The sequence below is a fragment of the Antrostomus carolinensis genome, unplaced genomic scaffold (genome assembly GCF_000700745.2).
Source record: "Antrostomus carolinensis isolate BGI_N321 unplaced genomic scaffold, ASM70074v2 scaffold2451, whole genome shotgun sequence".
NCBI classification, from domain to species: domain Eukaryota; kingdom Metazoa; phylum Chordata; class Aves; order Caprimulgiformes; family Caprimulgidae; genus Antrostomus; species Antrostomus carolinensis.
Genome location: NW_010293257.1, coordinates 1 through 13771, shown reverse-complemented (window position 1 = coordinate 13771; position 13771 = coordinate 1). Strand labels below are relative to the sequence as shown.

Genomic DNA, 13771 nt, shown 5'->3' with positions numbered 1-13771 from the left:
CAGTATAAATATAGCTTTATAGAGACAGTAGTAATGAGGATTTCTTCTATGTAAAATGAAATATTTATGAGTCTAAGATAATGATGCAAAGAAATACAGATGTGGCACGATAGTAGAACATATAGAATAGAGCAGGACAGGCATGGGATATGAAGATAGAGACCACAGACTAACACTGAAGAACCAAGACTAAACAACTCACCGATGGTTAAAGAAATGCAGACACAGGAGGTGGACAAAAGTGGTTTTACAGATGACAGAGAGAGCAATGAACATATCTAAAATATGTAGTCCATGCTATATACAGTAGATTTGGATGCAACATAGGCCTACAGATCAATGAAGAAAGAAGAAGGTGTAAACTGTGTTGGAAAACATGTAAAAATGACAAAAGGGGATGCTAGAGTGAGAGAGAAGAAAACATCAATGTGAATATCATACACCTACTACTGAAGAAGTCAGGATAATGGCAATTCACCCTACCATGCCTGCCTTGAATTTGCTGGCATCAGGACCAAGAAGGACAGTTGAAGATTGAGAAAAACAACAGTAAAAAGGGTAGAGGTTAGGAGGATTATAACATATTTAACTGCATTGAGACTCTTTGTAGCATAGTACTCTTTATTTTATTTTTCTTTATTTATTTTTGTAATTATTAAACCTGTCCTAATATTAATTCTTTGATTAGACTGATAAGATTTCCATACAGTAACAATAAATTTTGGCTTTATGTATCAGGTGTGTCTCCTTTGTAGCCATAACAAGACTTTGAACATACTAGTTAATGTACAGGTAGGTTAGAAAAATAATCTCTTATTCTTTAGCTTCCTACTATATTGTATTAAACAAGTTAAGACTATTTTAATATTAATAAAATATAAGAATGATAAATACAGTAATTCCATTGTCAAGCCTTGAGTTCGTTAAAATCAATTCAACATGTGTGGATGCCTCATTAAGAGCATTGTGCACACTTACAAATCAAGTCTATTTGATCTGAAAGCTAAATTACTTCAGTGGAGTCCTTCATTCTTAATGCAAATCAATTACTGATAGTCTCCCTTCCTTGTGATCTTCATAGCTCGAATACCCCTGTTTTCATTTTTATGTTGAAGAATAGGTTGAGAATTACATTCTATAGCAGAAAATAATTCCCCGCTGTGTATGGTAAGTAGAGAAGCTAAGTATTATGTATGTGCCTTTAACTTTTTTTCCTCCTTTTCTTCCCTTTCCTTTTATCCCTGGTGACACTAACCATAGACTTAGCTTATTCTGTAACATTTTACTTCATTTAAAGTATAAGAAAATAGTACATGCAACCTTCCAAATTAAAGGTACCTATCAGTACCTGACATGGTTTGGAGAGAGCATTTCCAGCAAAGTGAAAATTTTATTTATAAGCATAAAAAAACCTTTTCATATAACAATTTCACAAAGCTCTGAAATACACCAATTAAGCTTTTTCCCCCTTGTCTTAATATATTTTACTTAAGATTTGGAGTTCTCTTTTGAGTTGAATCTCCCAGTTTTCCCCACTGATTGTACTATGGTTAACACCACAGAGTGATCACGATCTACCAACTGCATTCCTTCCAGATGAAATTAAACTGAAAGATGTGGTCCTGGCATGCACCCAAAGCACTCCAATTTCCAGTGATAACATTCAGTCTGCTCTCCAGACTAGTATTAGTCCAAGTAACTGCCTCAACAAATGTCATACAGATACTGGGTCCTCAGCATAAACTTCTTCCTCTACAGACCTGATCCCTGTGCTGCATTAATTGCTAATATAGATCTATTTTACGGACTAAAACTTGATCAGAGTCATCACACCTGAAGATGCTAAACACCGTACATGCATATGTATTGTAAAATATTTTACATAATAAAAAAGACATATTTTAAAACTATGTTCAGTCCCAAAACTTAATTCTGATCCCTGTACTACAAAGCGGGAAGAACAAGAAACATATCTACAAATATGAAATTATATACCCTTTGTTCATTTTAGCAATCCATTGTAATACAAATTTTGTGCCACAAAAACACTGAAACTTCTGACAAATTTCTATGTCCAAAATATTTCCTCTGGCTATCTTTTCATACAGTTTTAATCCAGTTCTATAGCTCAATCTAGGACAAGAGTCTTTTCCCTACATAAAGTTCAACACACACACCGAGAGTTAAAAGAAATATCCAAAAAGGATGTATACCTAAAAGAGGATTTGGAAGGATTCTAATTTCAGATTACAATTCTGAAGAGTTCCATGCAGATTTGGCCTATTCAGTCTGCATTTGTATTGCACAATACTATTGTGCAGTTTCTTTCAAGAGCAGCCAAAGAAATATGCAAATTTCTTATTGAAAAATATTTTTTTCTGCTTCTCTTCAGGTTCCATACTTTGTTCATAAATATGCAATCACAAGTTTCATTTGTTGGACTGTGATAATTGCTAACATTAGAGCTACTGTTGATCATGACATGCCTTCTTTACTAGATACAGAGTATACCGTAACATTTGGTTAAACTTTCCTTCATTTATAAATTCATCATGATTATAATTTAAATTCAAAATTGGGGAGTTTCCTTGACAGAAAGATGAGTCAAAAGTTTCAGAACCATTTTACAATTTAAAGCCAAGCGAATTTATTTGAGAATTTTTCAAATGAGAAAGGTAATTTAAAAAAATGTGTAAAAATGCAAAATAAAATAGTATGAACAGCAAGTACATATGCTTTTCTGACCTAAAAAGCATTAATATTCAAGACAAATATATTAATCACTGGATAGAAAAATTGGACATTAGGTCCTCCATAGAAGTCCTTAAAACAAAATATTTTAAAAGGATAACACCTCAAGCTATTCTACCTACATTTTCCTATTCATTTCTTGACAATATACCAAAAAGAGATAGCAAAATCTCTTAGATATCAGGAAAAATATAGCATATAACTTCTCAAACCTTAAAATAATTATTCTCCTCAAAATATATTACCTCTTTAATGCAAAAGACACAAGAGTATCGTCTAAAACATTAGACACTCTAGACTTTGTTATTACATGCCAGTGGCTTGAAAGCTGTACAGACCAATTCCTGCTCTGCTCTAATGCTTTGTACCATGATTCCAGATAACTGCAAAAAGAAAAACAACCTATAATCCAACCCCATCTTTTAAAGATGGTGCTCAGCAAGCTACCTGATGCCATGTCTTCAAAAGCAAAGGACTTCTCTCAATGAGTGAGTTACTTCCAGACAAATCATTCACGTCACAAAAAGAAAGTTTTACTCTTTGCAATGCAATGTTTTCCAAAATATTTTTTAAATAATTTTACTGGCAACTACAGAGATTAGATCAATTTTTTTATGATCTGAAAATTACTCTCAAAATTTTATCCTTTCACTTCTGAGCCAGTCTCACCTTGCAAGAAATCTTACCACTACTGCCTCACAATATGCACTACAGTATAACTGAATTTTTCAAGAGACTGCTCTTGAATTAAGATTTCCTGATTACAGGAGGAAAATGTAAAAGTAAATCATTTTAGGCTTCTTAAGAAACAGTACAGACAACAAATTACTTTCTGTGTCTGGTAAAATGTATTCTTTTAATGACAGTTATTATTTTTATTCTTTCTATTCATACAGTTTATATTAATTATTATATTATTTACACATACTATTTATATTTATTATTAAAGCCACTGAAACAGCAATGTGCTGAAGCTTATACCTTCAGTTGCAAGATAGAATCTAATCATTTCAATTAACTGAAATATAAACAACAAAAAGTCTGCTATCCAGGAATAATGATCTCAGTTCTTCAACTACGATTCTTTCAGATAACTTCGGAGAAAAAGAATTGAAGGCTTTCTTGAAGTCCTCAAAAGTGAAAAATCCCCTATCTTTTAAATCAAAATTAGGAAAGAGAAAAATAATATAAGTTGAGAGTTTTTTTAAACTACTTAATAAAATTATATTTGGCTGTGAGCTTATCAATTCACATTTCTGAAATTATTACACAATCTTTATGTTACTATATTCACGAAATATTTTAGGATATTCAGTTTAATCCTGCTGCAGACTTAAGATCCTGAATACATTATAACACAGTGATACCAACTGGTCAATCACTTAGGTTATGCATTCACTTTCAGAGCCAACTGGAAAATAAAGCATCTCAAACAGGTCTATCACCAATTGCGTGCAGCAGATAGCAAGACAAAGGCACAGTGCTTGCAACAGCTAAGTCCTTTGAAATAACTCACTAAAAATAACACTTCAAAAGCTACTTTTAGTTTGCAGCAAAAAGCTGAGTGGATGCTCATCTGATCATCCCAACATCTGATCTGCCATACGTTTTACCTTCCTTCTTTTCAAGGATCGTAATCCTATCTCAGGTCAGGAAAAAAAAAAGGCAAAGGATCATCTGAACGCCCATTAGATCAAAGGCTCCTGAGGAGGTCCTCCTTTTTTTCAGTTTGGTGATGGGAGATCCTCTGCTATCTAGCAGAAATGAAGAAGAATCACCACATCTACTTCCCAAGAAGAGTGAGAAAAAAAATCTTTGTTGCTTTGGTTTTCCTTCCGTGGTCTATCATGCGAAGTAAAAAATACCTATACCCATCACCGAGGACAGAAATCCATAAAATATGTGGCATAAGTAAGTGAGTGGAGATATGTTGGTATGAGTAACAAAGAAATAATGAGAGGTAGTAACAGCAAGCAGGTATGGTGAATGGCTAGAGATTTCTTTTAACAGCTGGAGGAGTTCATAGTACAGCAGACAGTCCAAAGCTACCATCTAGAATGCCACAGCCTACTGACCCAGACTTCAGGTATAGCAATAGCATCATGATCTTTGTCATTCTGGTACTGTTTTAGTGAACTTTGCAGAATCTAGGGCATCTCATCTTAATTTCTTTTTATTTCCTTCAGGTGTTCTGTTTTACTTCATTATTTTAGAATTAAATTAATACTCCAAATATTTAGGAGACAAAACTTACCTTGCACAACAAAAGCTCTAAATATTTGCCGTGTTTCATTACTGTTTAACAATGTAGCCTTCTTTGCACTCATGAGATTTAAAAACTTTTCAAATAACAGACCTATAAAAATGTAAAATATAAATAAATTTCCCTGAAAAAAGTCAGTTTTGTTTTTCTCCTTAAAAATATGTACCACTGTGGTCTAAAAATTATAAGTAACTTTAATTATATAAATAAACACAAAAATAAAACTGAAATAATAGTCTTCAAGGTTAGACCATGATCATGCAAACATTTCAATATTGTTTAAATTTTCTCATCTATTTTCTATACTTGAGTATAATGCTTGTGTTTACTTCTACTTTTTCTTCTGGTTACCTGTCATCTCATCTTTCTTTGCACTGGAGAGAAACACGGACTTTTCTAAGTCAATAGCACTTGCATGCCATGGATGAAGATCCATGCTGCATAAAGAATCTATCTGGCATCATTCCCAGCAGTGAGCAAACTATGAAATAATCTATAAGCTCAGATATAGATTCCTATGAAATTCATAATAAAATTGAATGCAAAACTGGCCTGGTTATTCCTCCCGTATACTGCATGGAAGTCTTGTACATTTATCTTACCCTTTTAATGAACTGAAAATGAAAGAAATTGAAATGCAAACCTAGTTTGTAAGTGCTTAATTGATCATTTCTCTAAAATCAAAGTAAAACATAAAAATTAAGAAACAAAAATCTGCTCCTCAGAACTTCAGGCCTCCCCATGAAAAACACAAAAATCTTGATACAAAAATTCTGCAGATATATACATTTTTTTGGCAAAAAAAATCACACTTCTGTTCAATACTCAAACAAATATTCTCTTCTCACAGCTTTCTAACATGCATCATGCTCATTTTAAACAATTTAATTTTCCTTAGAAGGCAACACGACTGTATCCTGTAGGAATTTTTCTTTATCAAATAACATAACAAAAGCTCTGCACTTCTCTTTCTTTTGATTCATTCATATCCTGTTCTTTCTGCAGTGGTTCAAAAGCACAGCTCCTCCAGCTCCACCTGCTGTCTCAATTGAAATCTTAAACTCCAAGCTTACAGATTTCTGCTTCTTCTTTCCTTACTTCTTCTTGGAAAAGCATATATTAAGAACTGTTACAGTCTCCATTTCCAGGATTACAAAGACGTGCTGCTTTCAACTGCTAGGTTCTGTACATGCACAATTTCTTTAATAACAGAGGTTGCCTAAACATACTGAACTTGCCTGCATGAACATCTTTCCATTCAATTGGATAACTATGGAAGTGAAAACATAAAAAGCAATATAAGCTTTCCATCCATTTAGTTTTTCTCTTTCAGAGTAACATACGAGCCCAGAAAATTATAGTATACAATTTTCCTTTTACAGAATCACTCCTATAATAGAGTGCCGCCTATTCATTGATCTTGAGACTTGGCAATTTATGTGTCACAAAACAGGCTGCAAACCTATCTCTACACACAAAAAAGGTTATCTTAAAAAAATATTCAAGCCAATTAGGTATTAACAAATCCATAATATATCTTTATATTTTAGTTCAGCATTTCTCATTCAGGCATTCATATGCAGTTGTTCTCTTGGAAAAAAATCTGAGTAAAATCTTTATTCTGTATTTGTTGCCTAAACTAAAGATTTACAAGTAAGAGTGTGGTTTAATGAACGTGGGCTTTGGCATCAATGCTAGAATAAACAGAACCAGCCTCCACAACACCCTTCAAATGTATTGATACAAATACATGTGGGGCCATGTGGCAAAAGAGATGAGGGAACTTATTGATAAAAGTAACCACATTTGCTGCCACTTCATTTTTCATATGAATCATTTCTCCAACAAGACTTGCCACATGACCCCACAAACAGATGCATGGACATAATTGATGAGGTCAAGGACAAGGGAAAAAAACCCAAGCAGAACTACATAAATGGAAGGGTTGTTACAGAAATAGGTATTTATTAAATTGTGATGTAAGAGCCCAGTATTTGCCCAAGTAAACAGTGGAACAGTACCAAAAACCTGATAGAACCTCTTCCATCACTTACCAACTTGAACACCAAAAATTACTAATTACTTTTCTCAATCACTAATATATAAAATGTTGCCATTAAGAAATGCCACTTTGAGAAGCAAGAATGTTTAAACTAAGTGTAACATACAAGCACTAAAAATATTACAAAACTAAATGAAATTATATGGTCCTCTTTAATAGCTATGGCCAGCTCATTTATAGAATCATAGAATTGAATCATAGCTTGGAAAAGACCTTTAAGATCATCAAGTTCAACTGTTAACCTAACACTACCAAGTCCACCACTAAACCATGTTCTTAAGCGCCACATCTACACGTCTTTTAAGCACCTCCAGAGATGGTGACTCAATCACTTCCCTGGGCAGCCTGTTCCAATGCTTGACAACCCTTTTGCTGAAGAAATTTTTCCTAATATCCAATCTAAACCTCCCTGGTGCAACTTCAGGCCATTTCCTCTTGTTCTATCACTTGTTACTTGGGAAAACAGACCAACCCCCACCTCTCTACACCGTCCTTTCAGGTAGTTGTAGAGAGCAATAACGTCTCCCCTCAGCCTCCTCTTCTGCAGATTAAACAACCCCAGTTCCCCCAGCCGCTCCTCATAAGACTTGTGCTCCAGACCCTTCACCAGCTTCGTTGCCCTTCTCTGGACACGCTCCAGCATCGCCATGTCCTTCTTGTAGTAGAGGGGCCCAAAACTGAGCACAGGACTCAAGGTGCAGCCTCACCAGTGCCAAGTACAGGGGGATGATCACTTGCCTGGTCCTGCTGGCCACACTATTTCTGATACAGGCCAGGATGCCACTGGCCTTCTTGACCACCTGGGTCACACTGCTGGCTCATGTTCATCTGGCTGTTGACCAACACTCCCAGGTCCTTTTCTTCTGGGCAGCTTTCCAGTCACTCCTCCCCACGCCTGTAGCGTTGCATGGGGTTGTTTTTCCCAAGCCTGTAGCGTCGTATGGGGTTGTTGTGACCCAAGTGTAGGACCCAGCACTGAGCCTTGTTGAGTCTCATACAATTACACACATTATCATTAATCTACATTGGGTTCTTCAAAAATCTGGAGGGCCTAAGCTTCAGATTTTTTTAAATTTATGAATGAAAAAGGAGTAGAAATCACTGACTGACAGATGTTTGCATATTACCTGAATGTCATGGTCTCACAGAAGGCATTACTGAATCCACCTTTAACTGGAACACAGAAGATAAGCCACAGTGGTTTTCTCAGAAGTGATAAATCTGAACTCCTGTACGATTTCCATTTTATATCAATGGTGTGTGATTCCACTAAGTATTGATCTCATAATAATACATATTACACAACAGTATCATCTATGGTATTTAAGTAAGAAAATATTTCATTATCATTAAAATAAAATTACCTCTTTTTCATCCAGTAAACTAAGCATATATGTATGCTTAATATGTCCTAATCAATATCCAAATCTTAAACTAAGTATACTTAAACAAACATGCTTAACTTTATACAGATTAGAGTTCAACTACAGGAAGTCTAATAGTAAAAATTAACTTTTTAGGTATCAGCACCCAAATTTGTTATTTCTTTTAAATAATGAAAGAACTTTCTGTTTCAATATTGAGAATGGAGACCAACTATTTCCCGAAACCTAGTTTGACCAAAAATTATTTGATACATCTATCTAAATTAAAAACCTTAATAAAAAGGTAGAAAATTTTAAAAAGAGGAAACTTTAAAAATCAGTTTGCATCATCCAGTTTCTACAACTATCCTGAAATCAATCCACTACTGTCGCATTTTATGTACTATGTATCTTCTTCACTGTCTTTCTATAGGATCCTATCTCACAATTTTAACTGATAGGAACACAGGACTGACAATTCCATGTTTATTAGCATGTTACCAAGATTCACTAATATTCATGTGTTACCAAGATTCATTATAGAACAAAAGCAAAAAGCTAAACGACACGATGAAAACAAAAACACCTGACTTTTCAGAACTGAACTAGGGGGCAGCCAAGAGATCACTGGAAAAGATCTTTTAACAATGTAAGGAACAGAAAGGGAGAGTATATCCAAGAAAGCACCAAGGTTCCCTTTGGGCTGTATTTATACTGCTTTTTAGCATGACTGAGTGCTCATGAGTCCAAACTCTGGCACCAACGTTATTAGAATACAAAACCGCACATAGTTGTGGCACTGGGACAACCCACATGAGAGGAGATGACAGGTTAGCAGCTTCTAGGCAACCTAAGCATACTCGATTCTGGAGAATGGACAAGCCAACGCCATGACCAGTTAACCTAAGACTATATATTCCATTTGGCCTGCAACACTTTTCACATAGACTGTGTCAGGCATACAAATAGACTAGGGAGTCCTTTTCAGAAAGCTTTGATAAGATGTGCCAGAAGAGCAGCTGGAAGCAGCCCTGAGCTCAGACTGCCCTTCTGAACTCTGCATGTCAGGGTGTCTTGCTGTTGGCCAAGGGGAAATGGTTTTAAACTAAGAAAGGGTAGATTTAGGTTAAATATTAGGAGGAAATTATTCACCCAGAGGGTGGTGAGGCACTGGGACAGGTTGCCCAGAGAAGTTGTGGATGCCCCATCCCTGGAGGCATTCAAGGCCAGGTTGGACGTGGCCCTGGGCAGCCTGATCTAGTGGTTGGCAAAGCTGTCCACAGCATGGGGGTTGGAACCAGATGATCTTTAAGGTTCCTTCCAACCCAGACCATCCTACAGTTCCATGATTGTATGATTCTTGTTCAGCAGCAGATACTGACCTGCCAGTGTCCCAGTGTGAAGGTACAGAATTGGGTCAGGGAAAACACTGGATATTTGTGGTGCCTGGCCTCCTAGGCACAGCGTAGTAACAGTACCAGGAATGAAACTTCAGCTGGCGAAACAACATATTTTCATGACTACTATTCCCACAGTACGCTTTTCATTTGATACACTTAACTCCTGAGTGTGCAGTTAGCCAGCTGATTGGTTGTTAAAATACAACAGCATTTCAGATAATTTCAAATAATTTTGGGGAAAAGAGGATCTCTGAATCAAACTTTCAGAGAAAAAGTTTAAGTCCCACAAACGTGATTCCCACAATGCAGCTAGTTCACAGAAATTATGATTTTTATATGCTAGTATATCAAATATACATACAGTATCAGTCCAACAACCAGGTTAATTTCTTTCTATTTTCATGTTTTCCTATTTAGTTGTCTCTGAAGGCTTAATTTTAAACAGTATTAAATCCAGAATCTCTATGAATAGCCACACAAAAATATTATTTTATAAAAAATAATATAGGACCGTTACAAAAAGTTGTTTTGAAAAAGCAAGTGGAGTAGGAATGTGATTTAAATTCTTAGGGCCCACCTTCTCCAGTAAAGAGTTCGTTAGTGACATCTACTGTGTAAAGTTAGTATTACTTTTAATTTATAGAATAAATTAAAACCTGACCAAAAAAAAAAAAAAAAAAATAATGCAGCAACAGTTTCCTAAAAACGCAGTTTCTTTATTTCAGTTGATGATGGTAAGCAATTGCCATTTCTACTGAAAAAAAAATTGTAGTATGCAGTGCAGCTGAGGAAACAGTTTCACCTTAACTTCAGAGGTAATGCATGCGTACCATTCCCTGTTTCTTGCGAAATCTCTTCAAAGCACTCTCCTTGTCAGGGCTGTTCCTAGTGACTTCTGAAGACATACAAGGGGTGCTACAACAGTCTCTCATTTTAATCATTTTGACGACAAAGTAAAATGTACAATAACTGGATCCTAACAATCAACTCTTAGGACTGTAACCTCTGCGTTTGGTTCCTATATGGTGCACAGAGAAAGATGTGTTTCTCATAACTAGAATAAAAACTACCAAAATGTTGAAAGGAACAATTACAAGGCCTAGCCACCAGCAAAAGCAAAAAGCGTGGCTGTGCCATAAACCGTATTTACTGCGTGTTAGCAAAAGCCACAAAAAAAGTATCTGTCTACCCAGGGATCTTCTAGTACTTCCCAACGAGCAGTCACTGGGTAAAGAGCAACAGTTGCTGCAATTAGGCCCACTTAAGGAGCTGGCAGGACCACTAGACAGCAGAATCACTCCTGGGACAAGTGTTTTTAATTAATTTTTGTGCAGCTGCACAGACAAAACGGTCTACATCCAGGTGGTCGCAGCACTGCCTAGAGACACAGCAGGTGTGACTTGGCACCTTCTCAGGAAGAAATAACTAAACCTTCACCTCCTTTCTTCCCAGGAGTCCTCTGCTTCTATTCTCTTTCCAAGAAGAAGCCATCGGTGACTTATGCACAGAATCTGCTCGAATTTGAATGCCTTAAGCACGTTTTGAAAACTCCTACTAGAAGAAGCATTCAGGGAATTTAAAAGAACAGCTAATTTTTATTTGGAGGAAAAAATAGGAGAAAATAGATAAGGGGCAGCTGAGCATTTTCAGATTCATAATTCAGCAGTTAAGACTCATTTTAGAAGTCTAAATTATTTTTAGACATGTCCCCAGCTCATTGGGAAACTCTTTACCCACAGCTGAAATGTATGAGATGACTATTTTCACAGTTTAATGAAACAATTCTTCGGGTTTTACTTTAAACTACCAGAGACAAAATTTTGTTTATGACCTTGTTAAAACTATTTTCCTAAAATAGGTATTTAAGAAAAAAAAAAATGCACAAATGGTTCTTGGGGAATAAGATTGCTCAAAAGTGAAGAAGAGAGATGAATCCTACTTTCTATGCTAAATATACCTTACAGTATTGGTCAAGCTTGTACCAACATGCCACGAGAAAGACAAAGTCATAGTCACACATGTATTTATTTTGAAATCTTGCACGTGTTGTTTTTTTTGAGATCACTTGCACTACTAGAGTAGAAACATAACTTTCAGAACTGCACTAAGCCATACAATTTATCCTGTATCTTCCTATGTTCCCATGCAGCACGATTCGTCTCAATAAACCTTTCATTTGTTACAATTTTTGTACAGCTATAGATTTATATTTGAGAATCAAGACTAAAAATGCCCAACTGATACATGAAATTAAAAAATCAAGCTATATTTTAGAGAATATATGTTTAGTATTAGGACACATGGTAGTTTCACATCTACTGAAACCACTGAGTAAGGAAATGGAGTGTACCACCAAAAAACCCCCAACAATAACTGACCAATAACAAGCTCAGTAAGTCACTTATTTCATAGGTCTTGTACACATGTGAAATACAATACATCCTGCTGCTCATCATGGTCTACAGTAGGAAAGGTAGGGGTTTCATTATTTTATTTTGAAATATATACCCTCAGATAAGAAAATTACTTTCAGAATCTGTATTTCTTTTTACCAAACCTACAGTAATCCACTCCAATCAGTGTGGGACCAGTCAGTAAGCAGAGTTCTCAATAGCAAGACATATATATAAGCTGGATCTTCAAAATATAAATGAAAAATATATAGCTTTGAGGGTTAATAAACAAACAACATTACTACAGCAACTTTAAAGTCCTCTCTGCTTATATAGCCTTTGTTATCTCCACCACACACTTCAAAAACCTAGAGAAAGTGATTTGCATGAAAAAACAATAAACCTGATGTAATATTTTTTTACTTTGAATAACTGTTCTAGGAAGAATAAAATAGGTACTTGCTGAATAAACTATGCTATTTAAAAAAAACTATTGAAGATTAGTTGCATCTGTTGGAACTCAGTTTATCTGCTCTGTTACAGCAGCTGAAAATAGACTAAGTCAATTCAATTTTAAATTTTTGTTAAGTTAAAATAAAGTTTTCCTACTTCTGCGTTTTATGTACTTATTATGAAAAGGCTTTTTGCAAACTTAAAATATATGGAACAGACTTCCAGAAACCAAATTACACTAAATTTCTTTCTGCAAGATCTTAATTTTTTTCTTGAAAAATGACAAGCATCTTAATTCACTCAGTTAAGTCACTGCATAGACAGGAACTAAGAGAAGAGACTGGAATGCAAACATAGCCACAAGCCATCAAATTTTCTGAAAAAAACCCCATGTTTCCATGGTTTATACTTAGCCAAGAGATTACGCACATAGCATACAAACCCACACAACTTTCCCAAGAGCTTTTTCCCCACAGAAGACTTTCAGCAAGGGTTGATAACAAAACCTTTACTCTCACAGCACTGCTGAGTGTATCTACAGGTTGTTTTGGGAAGAAGCACGACATGCAACTCGGCAGAAAGGTACTATTAACATTACACAAACGAGTTGAAAATTCTTTAATGTTTTTCTAGGTGTAGGTTGTCGATTTTATTGCATGCTGATAGAAGGCACGTTATTTGTTAACCGTAGTCACAAGCTTGCAATAAATCAGAATACTGAGAACCCAATGCTAAGGCAGTTCATTCTGGCAGACAGAGCAGGCTTTGATGTGGGCCCTGCTCTTGCTTTCATTAATTTTACACCTGTTTTCCTCCCACTCCCTTCTTGAAGTCGTCACGCCGTTATCTCATTAGCGGGGCACTTCAGGCACAGTAATTAACACCGAGCTGAATGAACGATTATGCAAATACTGCACCTGCCCTCAACTAATATTAAGGTCAAATAAAGACCGATTACATTAGTGCAGGTCCCTAAGACGCGGCTGCTCTGCCGGTTTAGCGGCTTTGAGAGAGATGCCAGAGCAGCTGGAGCGTCCCTCGACACCCGTGTACCCCCGGGAAAAGGCGGGACACCCCCCTGAGGC

At 35.9% G+C, this 13771-nt stretch overlaps 1 protein-coding gene across 1 annotated transcript; it reads right to left on the bottom strand.

Moving 5' to 3' along the window:
• Positions 1 to 3761: 3761 nt before the first annotated feature.
• On the bottom strand, positions 3762 to 12636 carry EFCAB11 (EF-hand calcium binding domain 11; the record flags this gene model as incomplete). The annotated part of the gene is given in 4 exon segments (XM_029087262.1): positions 3762 to 3904; positions 5006 to 5107; positions 8204 to 8251; positions 12508 to 12636. Coding segments are annotated over 4 exon segments (422 nt in total), but the record flags the coding sequence as incomplete, so codon positions are not given.
• Between the last annotated feature and the right edge of the window lie 1135 nt (positions 12637 to 13771).